At 46.3% G+C, this 16,800-nt stretch overlaps 1 protein-coding gene across 2 annotated transcripts in view; it reads right to left on the bottom strand.

Moving 5' to 3' along the window:
• Positions 1-16,800, bottom strand: part of SLC7A10 (solute carrier family 7 member 10) — a 37,596-nt gene that overhangs the window by 3,915 nt on the left and 16,881 nt on the right. Inside the window, exons 2-7 of one of the 2 annotated variants that reach the window (XM_050311621.1) lie at positions 10,337-10,541; positions 4,710-4,861; positions 3,848-3,973; positions 2,763-2,916; positions 1,002-1,125; positions 803-906 (exon numbers count right to left, since the gene is read on the bottom strand). In XM_050311621.1, coding sequence (XP_050167578.1) covers positions 803-906; positions 1,002-1,125; positions 2,763-2,916; positions 3,848-3,973; positions 4,710-4,861; positions 10,337-10,541 — 865 coding nt within the window. The remainder of the gene's footprint in view (positions 1-802; positions 907-1,001; positions 1,126-2,762; positions 2,917-3,847; positions 3,974-4,709; positions 4,862-10,336; positions 10,542-16,800) is intronic. The other variant, XM_050311622.1, reaches the window with a different exon arrangement.

The raw sequence follows: 16,800 nt of genomic DNA, 5'->3' as shown, positions 1-16,800 counted from the left end.
CTGCTGAAATATCTCTGAAATCTGCCCAGTCCCTGCCTGCTGGCCAGTGCTGCCTCTTTACCCAGGGAGGGATGAGTACTCTGAAGGTTGTGTGGATATTTCCAGTGTCAGAAGGGTTTTGGGTGAGGTGGAACGTGCCTAAACATTTTAAGTGCACTTGTTACATGTGCTCTCAGATTTGCTGCGTCTCATTATACTCATGAAAGTGCTGAGATAAATAACTTCCCCAAGGTACTTGAGTTGCTTCCTCAAAAAAACATAATAAAACATTATAACTTTTAAATTACATTTCAGAGAGGTCAGTCATTACAAATAGACTTTACTGACTGCAATCTGACAGACTGTATAGATTCTGGCCCCACTATCAGCAGTATGCATGCAAAGCATCTTGCCTCCAAGTTTTTCCAGCCTGGGTGTGAAAATGCCTGTAACTGGGAACAGCACCAGGCCCTAAAACTCTTCTTTGAGCGAAGCACAGTTTAGTTTGTAGCTACTGGAACTTTACTGATGTAAAATTACTTTGGTTCCACGCTAAAGCTGTGTTTGGCTCTTACTGTGAATTATTCCACATCTGCAGGCACTTCCAGTAACTCACATAGATTAGTTTGCAAGATATTTCATGACTCAATATTACGTTTGCTGGTGTGAAACAGAGCAATTCATAACTGATTGTATCCAACACGCCCAACAACGACCTCGTGCTCTACAACATCCAAAATTAGCTAGCATTTCTTTAGCAAAGGAAATTAAAACAGCCCCTCCCCAAATCAGATAATGTTCATAAAATTGTACTCCATCTAACCTTGATGAGGTAAAAAGGTATCCATTTATTCCTCCAAATGTAGATAGGGCCACTGAGACTGGCATAACCCAGGAAAAATAGCCCAGTAACTTTTCACCAAATGTCTAAAGCAACAGAAGGCAAAGAAACTGAAATACACTGCAAAGCACAGAACCGAAATCAAAGTGTGTTCGAGACATCCAGGGAATGGTTTACTTACTACCGCCACAGCGTTGGAGGACAAGAGCTCTTGGGGTGACATGGCAGTGAAATAGGCAATGTTGGTGAACGTATACACAAATGTCACCAATGGGATGGATATGAATATGGCACGAGGTAGGTTCCTAATAAAAGAATTGGGAGGGTAGATAAGCAATGATAGTCACGCACAGAGAGATCACAACAACTCCCCAGGGGAGCTCACCCCGCTGAGGCTGGCTGAGTTTGGGTTCAGGGGGGGTTTCTCTGGAGGAGTTTGGCTGCTCCCAGGGGCTCTCTGACCCACTGCGTGGTGGAGAAGGCTGAAAGTGCTGCACCATGCCATGTCTGCAGGGAGAAACACACCACGAGTGCCCTTCGGGCTGGGACAGCCTGCTACTGAAAAACCAAACTGCCATTTCCCAAAAGTCTTGGGACTTTTGCCTTAAATGCCTTGCTTTGCTTTAACTTCACCTGCCCTGAAAAAGAAGGGGGTCCCGTTGTTCAGCTGCTGCCCTGGCCCATCGAGTGCCATAAACCTGGTCTGGTCAGTGCAATAATGTGGCAACTTGCAACAGTACAGCTGTACCTGATCTCCAGTCCAGAGACCTCCTCAGAGGTGGGCACCTGGACTGTTCTGCATCTAACAAAATAAAGCAATTTTTCTCTGTGTGTTGGATTTGGAAAAAAAGGTTTAAAAAACATATTTAACCTTTGTGATTTTGAACAGATTTAGTAGAAGTGGGAAGTGGTTTTGGTTATCCAATTGTTTTTTTATATTTTAATTTTCCCCTCAGAGGCTGCAAAAATAATTTAAAAAAAAAAAAAAAGAGGCCACTTGTTCCATTTTCTCTTTATTTCTCAACTAAGGTTGTATTTACCTTGTTCAAGTCATAACTTATTATTATTCAGCTTTGAAATTGTGGCTGTCCATTAAAATGTTGTTTATTAAAATAACACACTACCACACTTTCTTTGCTTCTGCCAAGATCTCTGGACATGCATTTTGCCACTCACTGGTGTGCAGGGCCACTCTAAGGCTGCAGCTTGAAGTAATTTCTGTCCAGGCTGTGTAGTAGCTTGAATTCCTCCTTGTTTAATTGCTGTTGTACATTGGATGCCCAGAAATAACTAACACTCCAAGAGCTGCTCTTGGCATTTGTCATTCCACCTCATCAGTTCAGAAATGTTGAAACACTTGAGCTTTGCTAAAACTGAATTCCCTTTCCCTTCAGCCTTCCCAACCTGCTTGTGATGAGTCATTCCCAAGCCCCTTCCCACACCCAGGACCAGCAGTGCCTGGTGCCCTGGCAGGCAGGTGCCTGTGCTGTGCTGGGGCAGGGAGTGCTGCTTTCACTGCACAACTGATCTGCTCTTTCAGGCAGCTGTGGGAGATCCCCCTTTGGGTGAAAAAGCAAAGCAATTTCCAGGATAATTTGGCATTTTTCTAATACAGGTGGTTCTCCCAGCAGATGCTTGTGTGGTGTCTCCCCAGTGGTTGATTTTCTGCTGTAGAAGCACTGTGTGATTGAGCAGGGCCACGAAGATGCTGCTTTGTCTACAGGCTGCCTGGCTGCAGTTAATACCCTGTGCCACGTATTTTTAATTCCAGTGTTTCTGGAGCTTGCCTGCTATCTGTTCTAAAGAAAAATCTTTCTCCTTCAGAAGGACCAGTCCCACGGACACGGGATGACAGCATCTTATGAAATGAATAACTCTACCAGATGGCTCCAGTGCCTCGGCACTCCGAGGAAATGTGGATGGCATGGAAATGGATACTTGCCTGCGGGGATCAACCAGTTCCTCTGTCACGTAGTTCAGGAAGTTCCAGCCACTGAAAGCAAAGGAGCCCTGCAGAAAAGCTAAAGCTAAATGCCCCACGGAGGGAGTCATCCAAAAATTGAATGCGTTGCTTGGTGTCAGCTCTTTGTAGTTTCCTGCACAGAGAGCGCAAGCGAGAGGTTAAGCCACCCCTACCTCCCAGAGACACTGGAAAACAGGTTAACTTCTGCTTTTTAGTCTTTATTCCTTATTAGAATGGAGAGTTCATGCTCCTCCTGTCACCGTGGGCTGGCACTGCACCAGCAGTGCTTTCTGCAGGATGGTGCTGGGCATCTTGTCACCACTCAGGGGACCCTTTGCAGCCTGCCCTGCCTGAGGGTGGCTCCTTGGCAGTGTAAATTCCTGTCTGCTCTCAGTGCAATTCTCTTTTACAAGAGTTTGGTGTTGTTTAGTAGAAATATTTGAAAATAAAATGTCTGTGGGGCTGGAAGTTCTGTCAAGATTGTAGGACTGTTACCACCGAGAAAACAATGTTTTTGCTCTCTGTAGGTTTCTTCTTCCCTTATACGACTCACCATACACAAATAAAAACCTTGTAAGTCTTTTGTGCTTCCTGGTTTTTATTAAGTGGTAAATCAGTGAGACGTTTTTTTTGCCTATGTTTAATCTTAAACGTGACTTTTTTCAGGAAATTAGACAAGTGCCTGAAATGAAGCAGGTATCTTCCTGCCCTGGGCAAGGCATTGCTTATTCTTTTTACATCCAGAACACTTCAAATTCAAGGAATACACAACAAATTAAAAAAATTAAGTAACTATCCTGAAACATCCTCAGCTGCTCTCCCTTATTCTGTCGAATCCCATGAGGTGGGCTGGAAAGGGGCTTTTTCAAGCTGATACAGCTGATTTTTCCCCCTGTTTCAACATTCCATCCTTTCCACAGCCCTGTGAGTGCACAGCCCTGCAGCTCAGCTACATCCAGCGCACCTTCAGGTCGGTTTGTGAGGGGGAAACAGTGCAATAAGTGGGAAAAAAATCAAGTCTGTCAACAGTACCATACCCGTGTTACAGCTGTCTCACAGAGTACCTTTAAAGATCTGCATGAAGCCCACAATAATGATAAGGGTCAGGGCTAAGAGTTTTCCTGCTGTAAATATATCCTGAATGCGCGTTGCCCATCGCACGCTGGAGCTGTTCACCCAGGTCAGGAGAACTGGAGAGCAAAAGACTGAATTCAGTGACAGGAAATTTATGTTTATTTAAGAACATACAGCATTGCAAAACACAGACTGGTGAACGTGTTCCTGCAGGGAGCTCTAGCACGGCCGGGCATGAGGGTGAGGAGGAGCTTTGCCTTTCCCCAGGAGACTCCCAGCTGTGGGAGCCGTGAGCCTTCACTCCTCGAGTTCTACCAGTCAGGGCTCTCCCCAGCTCCAATAACCGTGCCTGAGTCGTGCTCAGCGTGCTGGGATCATCCCCTCCTCACAGGAGCAGTGAACATCTTCAGTCCTGCAGCTCTGCTTTGCTTTTGCAGCTGTGTGAGTGACTGACACAGCGGGCTGCACTGCCTGCACACTCACGTTTGGGAACGTGAAAGAAGACCAGGAAGGGCTCAGGGGTGCTGGGTCAGCTGTGCCATCAGCTGTGCCAGGAGCCCGTGGCTCTGCAGGGAGCACAGCACTGTCCCATCCCACAGGCTCACCTGTTGCCACTTTCCCTGGCACCCAGCGGGATCTGGGTGCCCTTGTGCCTCACTCCAGGCCACCGTGCTTGCTGCAGGCAAGTGGAAAGGGATGTGATATCCCGCAGCAGACACGGTGCCTGTCCTGAGACCTCCCCACTGGCCTTTGGAGCTGTGGCCGTGCCCCAGCCTGGCTGGAGCAGCCCCTCGAGTGGCCCCTTGTGAAACCCAGTCAAGCTGTGTGTGTGTGTGAGAAGCAAATACTCACGTAAACACACCATGGAGAGGATCCTGGAGGCATTATAGGGGGGGATACAGTTAGGGAAGACGGGCTGCAGGACATAGTTTGAGAAGGTCAGGGCTATGACAGCCAGGCTGGTTGGGTACATGATAAGCACCGCGCTCCACAGCAGCAGGAACCTGGAAAGACAAGGAAAAGCACAGGAGAGCGGCGCTGGGGCTGTGCTGCAGGAGGCACCAGCACTGAGCATCTTCATCCTGGTCACACCTAACAGCCACCTACTTGTGACTCCCCTCACCCCCTCTCCCGTGTCCTCAGCACGATCTGCATTTTAAACGAACCACTGTAAAGCAAAGCTGGGGTTAGGAATGTGTGAAAGAGCGAGGATTACGCCCAGCAGGCATGCTTTGATTTAACGCTGTGTGTCTGAAGGAAAGCAGCTCTCTTGCTCCTGGGCTGACACGTCCCTGCATCGAAGGCAGCTCGGAGGGGTTTTGGCAGGGCCTCCAGTCACAGGCTGGTTTTTTTGTCACCGTTCGTGTTGGCTCCGTGACCTGGGCCAGGGCAGATCAGTGTTCTGTGATGGATCGCTCAGCTGGGGAGCGCTGGCTCCGCTCTCTGCCTCCAGCCGTGCCTTAGGGGATTGCAAGGTGTCCGTGCAAATATAAAGCGTGACAAAATTTTGGCTTCTCATCCCGGGAAGAGGAGAAGAAAGTCCCCAAGGCAGCAGTGGATCTGGTTAGTGCTTTAAAACATTTGAAGCATTATTATTTCCGTGGTGAGAAGTAGTCATTGCGAGAAAGTGAAGTCTTTTCTTGCCGTGTAATGCACACACAGATACACTCACAGTCATTCACTCACGTACGTGAGGGTAACAAATGTAACATACAGGGGTGCCCTGCACAAATGAGGATTTGAAATGTTATTTCCAAATAAGACAGGATAATTTCCGTATTATGGAGGTTGCTCTTTAAGAGGCTGCACCCACCCAGTGTGTTTCCTGCTGCCAGCCCCATAAATGTGGCACAGCTAAAAGGACCCCTCCCCATGCCCTTAACCTGGAGGGATGGAGTGCTGCTTGTTGGAGTCTCCTCAGCCAGCATGGTGAGTGTCTCTCAGCCTCATCCTTTACTTTGCCTTGTTGCTTCTGAGCAGTATGGGGCAATTATTAGCTACCAGAGTTAATTTGGTAAACTGGACTGATACAAGATCTGAGTACCTTCCCACCTGGCACTGTTGTTTTTTATGGTAAACTAGGTGGGGTTTTTTCTTACTTTCTTTTTATTTTGTTGTGTTACTCCTTTTTTTTTTTTTTTTTCCAATTTCTGAAATTATTTTATTGAGGTTCAGAACAGTTTTCTCCAGTGATTGCTTTGTGCTGTTGTGGATGATGTGCCCAGTTTGGGATGTCTCTGCAGACCCTGCTTGCCGTGTGAGTTAACTCAGCAGGTCCTCGTTGAAGAATAAACAGGATCTAAAGACTGCAACAACAATTTGCTGATGGGGTTTGGATACTGGTGGTGCTGAGTGAGGTCAGGTTGGGGTGTGCAGGCAGAGTGAGGAGCCAGAGGCCCAGCCAGCTGGCAATGGCTGTGCCTGACTTAAACTGCTTGTGGGGAGATTGCTTGAGGCAGGCAGATGTCACCATGGCACACCTGGAATTACTTTGCCTGGCTCTTCAAGTGGAAAGTGGGGGAATTACTGCCCTGAGGGTGTTGGGAGTTGAACAACTGAACCTGTCAGCTGAACCTGACAGCTTTTCACAGTTACCCAGTAGTTGTTATTACAAGAACCTGAGAAGTTAAATCCTCTCTTACTGCTGACTAAGAATTGATCAGATCTTTAGAAACAGGCTTGAGAGAGATGGATGCAGGGTGCAGCTGCTCTTGTTTGGTTGGTATTGGTTTTTTGTTTGTTTGAGTTTTTTCCTGAACATTAGAGTTTGCATGAGAAATCTGGGCTCCTGCACCTGCTGCTGGTGGTGATGAGAGAGCTGGTAAAATAACCTCCCTGCCTGTATTCTGAACAAACCACAGTCGTGAGTAGCAAGCATCAATAGCTGCTGGCTGGCTGGCCTCTGCTGTTGTTGAGTCTGATCCAAAGTTCTTTGAAGTTAATGGTTATTCTCCTATCAGTGTGTATATGCGTGAGATAACATCACTAATTAGAGCCCAGCCCCCACATTTTAGGAACAGCTCAGAATAAGTGACAATCTGTGGTGCAGTGGGCTGATTTTGGGAAGGTGTGGCATTCATGGGAAGTGCCAGTCATCCAAAACTCAATTTTTTTGCAGTTATCTCTGCATACTAATTTCTTCATCTGGGGAAAGAAATAAACAGCGTGGTTTAATCTGGGTCTTTAATAGTCTAGTGGACTTGGTGAAATCGATTCTTCAACATGAATTTGGGATGTGCCTGTGCTCCCATGAGGATCTTGCTTTAGTTATAAAATGTTATGGAGTAAAAGCAGCCTATGAAAACATAAAATTTTAGTGTACCCTGCTTGTACATCATTAGCAAAAGAAAACAGCTAGAAACAGATGCTGTGGCACAGCTCACTTTATCACAGGAAAAACAGAACTGCTTTAAGAAAGTTGGAGCCAGTTTGAATACTGTTAATGCTGTTCTATTTGCTGAAAGTCTTACTGCCTCTGGAAACTTCAGATTTTTGCAATAACAATAAGGAAACATGGCATTATACTTGAAGCACGTTACACTTGCACTTAGGAGTGACACTTAGCAAAACTCTGGCTGAAAACTCCCTGCTGCCTGATTTTGGGAGGGACATATGCCCAGCCACCCATCTCTGCTGGTGGAGCAGCTGTGTTAGCTGCAACCTTACTGCTGAGCTTTCAGAAGGAGCTGTGATGTCAGAGACACACTGGAGGGCTTTTCACGAAGCTGAGTTTATTCACTGTCTTCTGCAACAATACATATTGAGCCCTTCATTTCCTGTTGTGGGTGATGTTCTTTGTATGAGCCCTGAGCCCGTGTGTGTGTACAAAGAGCTGTGCTCAGATGGCTCAGCTGTGACACATCCACTGCAGTCAGTGTGTCACACACAAATGCTGTTTAAAAAGGATGATTTCTAAATGAAGATGAAAGGGAGGGTCTGTTCTCTGGTTCCAGAGCCCAGTGATACAGGAGCCCTCCCTCACCTCTTCCTTCTGCCCTGGGCAGAGGAGCCAAGGAGTGTCCTTGCTCAGGGCCATGTCCAGCCAAGGTTTGCCATCACCACCACTTCTCAGCAGTTTCATGCTGTCTTTGAGCTGGACTCTGAGCTGGGTTGCTGCTCTGCAGCCAGAGCTCCTGCCAGCTCAGGAGATGGCCCTGTCCTGCCTCTCTCTTTGATTCCATTCACCTTCTTCCATCACACCTAAGCAATGTGACCACTGGGTTTGGTTTGGTTTGTTTGGGTTTTTCATTTATCCGACCAACTATCAGTACTGCCAGGCACAGAAGCTGGGGTATGAAGTACTCCAGTGGCTGATAAAATAAACAGTATTTCCTTCTGCCTTATATCTATGCAGGAAAACACGATAAATGGGAGGATTTGGGGAGGCAGGGACAGGACAACAGAAATGGAGATGTTGAGGTCTGGGTGGGTACAGCAGGTGCTCTTATAACAAACACCTCTGTGTGAATAGACCAGACCATCCAGACTGGCTATTGGGAAGGTCACTTGGCAGATGGACTAAAGCTCTGTGTGCTGAGTTTGAAGTATTTGCAGTAGAAGGATTAAATCAAAAGAGAGAAGCGGTGTTTCATGCCTCAGGGGAGGCACAGGCTCCCAAAGGGCCCCTTTAAGCTCAGAGCCCCATCTGCAACTGGTGAATGGGCACTTCCAAAGTGGGAAGCTGGAGGTGCTTGTGAGAGTTCACCTAAGCTGCAGGCTTTGAGTGGTGGCTCAGCAAAGTGCAGTCCCAGCCTGGCTTTACTGGAAAATACAACTGAGTCCCCCCTTTTTACACCAAAACCTACCTGAAGGTTTCTTGCCTAATGCAACCCTTTGTCACACTAGTGGCCAGTTGATTTTTCTTGGGAGCAAAGGTAAAGTCTCTGCACAGCAAGAATGGGAGCACTGCTCCCCTTCAGGTGACAGGTGGTGCTTTTTTGATATTGCCTGTGCATTACAAACCTGGGCACCAGGAGGGCACTGCCCCAGCAGGCATTCCTGCTCTGCGAGGTGGCACTGTCCCCAGGCACATGCTGGGCAGTGACTGATCACCTGCTGTGTGGTTTGTTGCACAGCCTGGTGTTTGCTGGTATCACGTAAATTCTCTGAATGTTGCACAGAGTGAACTGAGGAACAACTAAAAGCCAGGTTTAGTTGTACTTGATTCCTAAGTGCTCATTTTCTCCCCTAGAGAGCATAATTCTTTTGGTTTTGTGAAATTCTGGTGGTTTCTGGCCTCCTTCACAGTGGTGTTCCAGCACTTGTGACTGTTTGTGAGGTTCTGTGCTCTTTCATTTTCCTGATCTTTCCTTGTAGACTCTGTTCCTGGGAGCAGGCAACAGGGAAGCTGCTGCCAGCCTGCTGCAGTGTCCTGGTGGAGCAGGGGCTTTACTGTGCAGCTGTGAGAGAACAAACCTCAGTGGAGATGAGTTGGGATTTAGTAAACCAAGGCAATGCAGTCACCTCAGTCCGTTCTGTGGTGTCAGTGTAATTGCCTGTGCCCAGTGGGACAGCGTGCAGAGAGCAGTTCCATCAGCTGCAGAAATGCAGACTTCCATGAGAACCAGCACAGGGCAGTGCCTCAAGCCTGACAAGCATCAGAAATCTGTGTGCTCACCCAGCTGGCTGTGCCCAGTGCCACAAGGAGGGGGACAGCCTTCAATGGGACAGGGTGACAGACTCTTCTGATTCGCCCTTGCTCAGCAGCCAGCTCTACTGTTACGAGCTTGTTTTCCATCTCAGATGAGAAGGAATACTCTTTTTTTTTTTCTTTTTCCCCTTCATCTTTCTCTAGTTTTCAGTTATGCTGCTTATTTTTCATAACTAAACCACCAGCACGTGGTGTGGCATCTCTACTTGCTAATGAGAGAGCTGGTCAGAGCATTTTGATGCTTCTCTATAGAGTTGTGAGTGCAGGCTGACAGCTTAATTAATCTTGTTGAATACATGAAAAAGTATACACTCAAATATAAAAGATGACCTCTTCTCACTTGTCCTTTCCTCCCTCAGCCATGCTACTCCACTGGTGGTGACTACAAAGAAAAATCATTCCCTGGATTAGCATTCCCCCCTCTCTGTATTTACAACCCTTGGCTATTTTGTACAGCTGCAGTAAGGGAAGCAGCTTTGCTTTACCCATGGCAGGTAGCTCCAGCCTGGCCTCTCTGATGGGTGAAGCTCCTCAACACAAGGCACTGATCATTCCCAGCTGGAATGTCACTTGGGCTCAGCATCGCTCTTTTCTGTCACACGGGCTTTGAGCCAGTGAGGGAAGGAAAAGGGTCCCTCACCTTCCCTTGGGAAGCACCTTGGGATGTCCCTGAAGGGGCAATTTGGTGTTTCTAATGAGAACAGAAGATTGATTTTGCAGAAGCATTTTTATTGACAAGCGTTTTCTCTTCCACGTCAGGCGGACTTTCCACGGCAAACACACAGCATAAACCTGCTCTCAAATTAGTTTATAGAGACGGGGTACTTACCCAGCTAACCCACCAAAAATCTCAGTGACGTAGGAGTAATCCCCGCCCGATTTGGGGATGGTGACTCCCAGTTCGGCATAACAAAGCGAGCCCAGGGCAGCCACGCCTCCGCCGAGCACCCAAATAACGAGGGCGAGTCCCACCGAGCCGGCGTGCTCCAGAACGCCTTTGGGGGAAATAAAGATCCCAGAACCAATGATATTACCTGGAAAAGGACAACAGGGTTGCAGTGAAGTAAAAGAAAAGAACTACTTATTATTATTATTGTTATTTTTATTTATTTTTAAAAAAGCAAACAAGCCCACAGCCCCTACTCGGTTTCAGATTTTGCATGATCGCACTTTATCTGATTGCACCCTGGCAAAAGCGTTGCCGTTTATCAGCAATCAGGGATGGTAAGTGCATGCTCAGGTCTGCTGAAGCACGGTAAGACTCGGGAGGATCCCTGAGTTTTGTGGCATGAACTTCCTCAGCTGTCTGCTCTCACCCACCGTGCCCAAGTGTTTTATCAAAAGGAGTTAGAACTGACTTTGTAGTGAAGATTTTTCATCCCCTTCTAAAGGGAATTTGAACAAGTTAATTCCCATTTTCAGGGAGGTTGGGAGGTCAAAAAAAAACAACCAAAAAGGTAGCTTTGTCTGTAATGAGGGTGCCAAAAGGTGCACTTGCCACCAGGGCAGATCTAAGATTGTGCTTGAAAAAGTCATCTCAAGGTCTGAAATACCAGAAATCCATTAACATTTTGTACCTGCAATAGCTGTGCTGCTTAGTCATCAGCCACAGATTTTAAAGGGGTAATGAGGGGTGAGTGAAACCCTGGACAATAAGACCAATTGAGACAACGGGAGCTGAGACAGTGCTGGGTGGAGGAAAGGAGTGCTGGATACCTACACAGGTGCTCTTTTTCCATGTGGGGCCAGGGCTGAGGGCACTTGGCTTGTTCAGTCTGGAGGAGGCTGAGGTCAGATCTCCATTCAAGGAGGTGTTTTTTTGTCAGGTTTGGGATTTTTTTTGAGTAATATCTAAAGAGCATTGTTCCGAAAGGATGTGAAGACCCTGTTGCTGTAGGAATCTATGGCAGGCTTTTATGAGTTGGTGTTAAAATCCTCACTTATAAACTTGACTTTAAAAGCATTTCTTATCAGTACAGTACACAAATAAAATATTATATAGTTGTTAATGAGGTATTGTCATCTAAAGCAGCCTCTCTGCAGCCTTTGAACCTGCGTGTCATCAGATCTGTGCTCTCTTCCTCCCCTTTACCTTATAAATCCTTTTCACCTCCCAGTGAAAGCTCCCTAAAGACATCCACTTATCCCAAATTCTGCTGTGTTTGGCTTCAGTTTTGTCTTCGTGTTTCTTGAAAGCAGGTGCTGGCAGTGCAGCTGAGGCAGCTGGTGTGCCCTGGCTGTGCCTGTTCTTAGCTGTGTGTTTGCAGCACGTGCACCAGAGCAGATACCCTGCTTTGGAGTGGAATTAAGGCAGAAAACAAACAGCTCTGATGGCATAGGTGGCTGCTTCGTGGCCTCTGGAGAGGAGCTGAACCAAAGATAATAAGTCTGCAAATACACAGACAGTATTTGTAAGGAATTCCTTTTTTGTGTGTGCACGGGCTGCCTTTTGTTTAATGTCCATGATGCACAGGTAAGGGGAAGCCAGAAATTAATGGCTTAAAGGAGATCCAAGGGTTGAACTCAGGAAAACCTTGTCAGTGTTTGGAGCTTTGTCTTTCCCAGGGACTCACTCCCTCCATAGCTAGAGACCCTCCTGGTGCAGCTGGGATAGGCAGCCACCAGGCACAGAAGCACTTCCTATACATTTAAAAAAAAATCAGATGAGGCGTGTAGATTTATAAAAACTAGATCATACTGGAGTAACAGTAAGATTAAATGTAGTTATTCCTCAGCTGAACTAGCCCAGGGAGCCCTAAGCACTGCTACAGCATTAATCCCAGCAGCCTGAGCTGAAGGAATGGGTTTTGATGCAGATGAGTTGCACAGTATTTTTCATAGCACTAATAGATTTGTTCTGGGTCGTCCCTACTGGGAAACTCCGTCTGGAGTGGAGTGGTGAAATATTTCAGGGAGATAGATGATTGCTAAAGCATATTTAATACTTTATTATACTTTCTATTTAATAGAATTTATGGGGCTTCTTGGTCATGGTTTCTGCTGCTGGCTGAAGCATCGCAATATATTTAAACAAACAAGTTTTTCTGGAAGATTGCTTATGCCCTGTTCAAGAACTGTAACAAATCTTGAGTTTGAGCTGAAAAAGGAATACCTGCCTTGGGAGTTTAAAAACTGTCTTGACACTCTTTGGTACTGCTGTGTGCTGTAGTTGTAGCAGTTGTACTCATGCCTATGGACAAAGGGCCTAAGTTATAAAAGACACTGAAAAATGGTCTGCTACCTGCCAGCAGTACATACCTGTGTGCCTCTGTCTTTCAAAAACCAATGTACATGGGAACACTGGGCTTCTGGGAGCAGCCAGTGGTGTTTTGGAGAGCATGCTGAAGTTCACACATAATGCTTTTTGCCAAAATAGATCTGCAGGTTTCCACTGCCTCTTTGGGATGGGACAATATTCCCTTCTGGCAACCCCTGTACTGAACAAACAGGAACTGTCCAAAGGCAGAATAACCCCTAAATGAGTCCCCTGGCTCCTCTCGTGCCATGTCCTCTGCTCAGTTTGTTCTTTCACCTTAGTTCAGCTTTGCTGCTGCTTTTGGCAGCAGAGGGCATTGCCCATCCTTCAGCAGGCTCTTGGGGAGAGCTTCCACCCCCAAGCTCTCCACCTTTTTGTTGTGTCAGGAGGTGCAGGAAGGATACAATCCAAACACAGCACAGCTTCCCTCAAACTGATAATGGACAGGAAATCCCAGGGGGTGTCTCTGTGCTGTGTGGTGCTGGCAGGGTGACCCCTGAGCTCCACTGTGGGGTGAGCTGATGGCTTTCTGTGACAGGCAGGCCTGCCCTGGGCTGGGGAGGGTGGGGAAATGGGGAGAGAAGCATCAGCAGCTGCATGGGAAGCAGTGTGATCAGGCCATGCTGTGATGGACCCAGGGAAGAGAGAGGGAGTCCTGGTGAGATGAGGTGGCAGCAGTCACCTGGCATAGGGTGCCACAGTGCAGTCTAAATGCACAGGCAGGGAGTTGCTGGTGTGCTTTTTAAATGCTTGCACTTGGTATTGTCAAAGGCCTGAATATCTCTGTGCTTCCAGTTTCTGCCTCCAAGAAGGGGCATGGCTCATCCCTTGCCCAGCTGGGTGCTGGGCAGCGAGGGGCATCAGCAGTGGGGCTCTTACCCAAACCAAACTGCTCAGTGATGGCCTCCTCTGATGGCAAGGCTGCCAAAGCAGTCCTCCTCATCTGTCAGTCTGTCTGAGCTGGAAACAGCAGAGCTTCTTTTGTTTAAGGAGAATATTTCTGGGTACATGTAGCTGAAGGAGCAGGACAAGGGCCAGACAGCCTTCTGGATCGTTCTCTCCTACGAACATTCATAGGTCAGGGATGATTCTTTCAGCTTTACTAGTGCTGCTACTCCTGATACTCACTCCATAATTTTTTTTTTTTAGTTCTAAGATGTGAAGACAGGGAAAAAATTAATTACTTGTAAAACAGCCACTTTCTCTGCTCCTTCATGGCCTCTACTAGAGTTTCCTGCTGCAAAACCACCTCTTTGAACCAACAAGAAAGTAATGCTTGAATTTGATGTGTCTGTGTCATGGGCATATCTTACAAATATAATAAAGAACAGGCTGTCTAGAACTATATAGCCAAAAATGAGACATGGGGAGAGATGGGGCCACATGAAACAGGGCAGGTGAAGTGTGCCAAGGTGGGGAGAGCAGGATGACGAACCCAAATTTGCCTTTGTCTCCTGGCGCAACACTGCTCCCTTGGTATGTGAAAATGTTTCTACCACTACTAATAATAACAAAACCAATCACTTTCTCAGCCCTGTCATATCCCTAGCCTTAAAAAAAAAAAAAAAAAATCAGTTTTTTGCAGGTCAGAAGCTGTCCACAACAACTGTGTTGTACAGCACCAATGAGCCTTGAAAAGACATCCTGCAAAAATACTGACCACTGGAACAAAACTCTCTTCCTGCTCTAATCAGCTGAGAGTTTTCAAAAGGTATTCAAGAGCCTTGAACATTTCTTCATTTTGGTGTTTTTTCTTTTTTTTCTTCTTTTTTTAATTACCCCTCCCCTCTTTCCTATTATTCTAGGATGTGAAAACAGCTCTCAACATTGTTCAAAAAAAAAAACCAAAACAACCCAAACCAAAACATGACAGTGGATAAGATCTCAGAAGTGATATACTTCAGGCTATTTTACTTGCCTTCCGTGTTTTGTAAATTTAGACTTCAGGTTTAGACAATTTTCTAAAATGACTCATAAGGGTTAGGAACCCAAATTTTAAACAAAAGCTGGAGTTCTCAGGGTGTTGTTATACCACTTACTCCGTGCTATTGTGAAAAGGAGGAAAAAAGGCAACAAACACCTACAAACAAGAGACGACAGATACTGTGCTTTGCATGGGACAGAGTGCATATGGCAGCAACAGCATGGATAACACAGGAAAAAATCCTATCATCTAGGAATTGATGCTTTTAAATTGCTTTTAATACTGAGCACATCTTTGCCCAGCTGCACTGTGTGTGTGGCTGTGACCCCATGAGCCTGTGGGTGCCCTGGGGGTCGGACAGACCCAAAGCAGCTGCTGGAACCCGGCACTGACCTGGGTGTGACGTGGGCTCGGTCTCTTCTGTGAGCCGTGCTCTGGCTCTGCCTCAGTGGAAGTGGGTCCCACACCTGGTTTTGGCTGAAGGGAATGCCAAATCCCGGTCCTTTCAAACCTCCAGCCTGCATCTAATTGTGTTTAGGATCTCCTGTGACCCGGGCTGGGTTTCCCACACGTGCAGAATGCAGATTTGCTCCGAGATCAGCACCTCGTGTAGAGCTAAAACATTGGGGAACTGTGGCACTGACCTGAATGTTGGGACATGGGGCTTGTTGAAAAACCCAATGCTTTCAGTTTGGCCCTGGCTTTTGACTTGTGAGAGTGCATTTGGGGTCAGGTTTTGGTGTTTCTCAATGTAACTGTGAGAATTGAAACTCGTCTTTTAAACTAAAGCTGAATTCTCATCAAAACACTTCAAGAACTGCACTTTGAAGGAAAACAGTAAATATCACTGTGCTTGTGAGAAAACAAAGGGACCTGGTAATATTGGTATTAAGCTGGTGTTCACTTAGCATGCAAAGTCCTTAGGGCATCTTTTGTTGATCTCCAGCATACAATCAACACAGCCTGTAAAAATAAAGGATCTTACAGCCTGTTGAATGTATCCATCACTTCTTTAAGAACGGCCTTAGTGATTGCATGTATGGATAAACTCAAGCAATTTCCTGCGTGGTTAGCAAGGAAAAATATCACTCATGCCCTTTGTTGTGTGTGCATTTCTTTGAAGATCTGTTGTACATCTGAAATTCTGAGTGGGTTTGTAACACAGACTAGAAATTTACCCACGTAGCTCTTTCCCCTACAAAGTGAAATATTAACCGAAAAGAAATCCTGTGCCATTTTTGGCTGCAGTCAGGTAAGTCACTTTGTGATTAGTTGTTCAGTGAAGGGTTAGAGCAGGAAACATTCCTAAAAAAAGTGTGTGTGGTCCATGAACATGAGTCCTGCCAGACTACTGCTTTCATGGAGTGCTGCCTGTTGTCCTCAGGAGGGGGCACTGCACAAATCGAGGTGGGGAGATGTGATGTCCAAAGGCAGGCAGAGGGAATGTCCTGCTTCCTGCAGCATCGCTCCTCCACGTTTATTGAATGAGGGTAGGGATCAGTAAGGCAGCAATCAATCTCAGTGTCGTCCAGGATCACATCCCCACTGGCACAAGTGGGTGTTTCGTTGCCACAGCTGTAACAGATGGTCTGAGGACGTGTTTGACTCTCAGGTCCAGCATCCTTCCTCAGTGCCAACGTGGGCAATGTGAGACATTACTTGTCACTTTTTTATGAAGCTGTAGAAAATGAGGTTTTATTTTAATTTTCCTTTTAAATTAAATGTTTGAGCCCAACCTGGTTTCACATACAGCTCCCTTTCGATACATTGGTACATTGTATCCTCAACAGCAGATACTGAATTTTCACTGATAGCTGTGAATGGAATAATAATCAAAAGTCTACCCATCCTCTCAGGACTCCCACATCGAGGTAGAGTCATTTTTCAGACCAACAGGATGACAGGCTGTGTCATGGCTTAAAACAGCTCTCTTATAAACAAATGCTGAAGCTTTGCATCCTCTCTGGGAATTATAAATAAATAAATCTTATTTGAGTAGGAAGTACTGTAAAGAATTGAGAATCCTATTTGGCAACAACAACAAAAAAATCTTAGCCAAAAGGAATCGTGCTTTGCAAACTGTTTAAATCCAAACAAAATATGAGGTGGATTA

This window comes from Myiozetetes cayanensis, unplaced genomic scaffold, assembly GCF_022539395.1.
Source record: "Myiozetetes cayanensis isolate MyiCay16 unplaced genomic scaffold, myiCay2020 scf16, whole genome shotgun sequence".
Classification (NCBI taxonomy): Eukaryota; Metazoa; Chordata; class Aves; order Passeriformes; family Tyrannidae; genus Myiozetetes; species Myiozetetes cayanensis.
The sequence above is the reverse complement of the archived record's forward strand: the minus strand, read 5'-3'. Positions and strand labels throughout refer to the sequence as shown.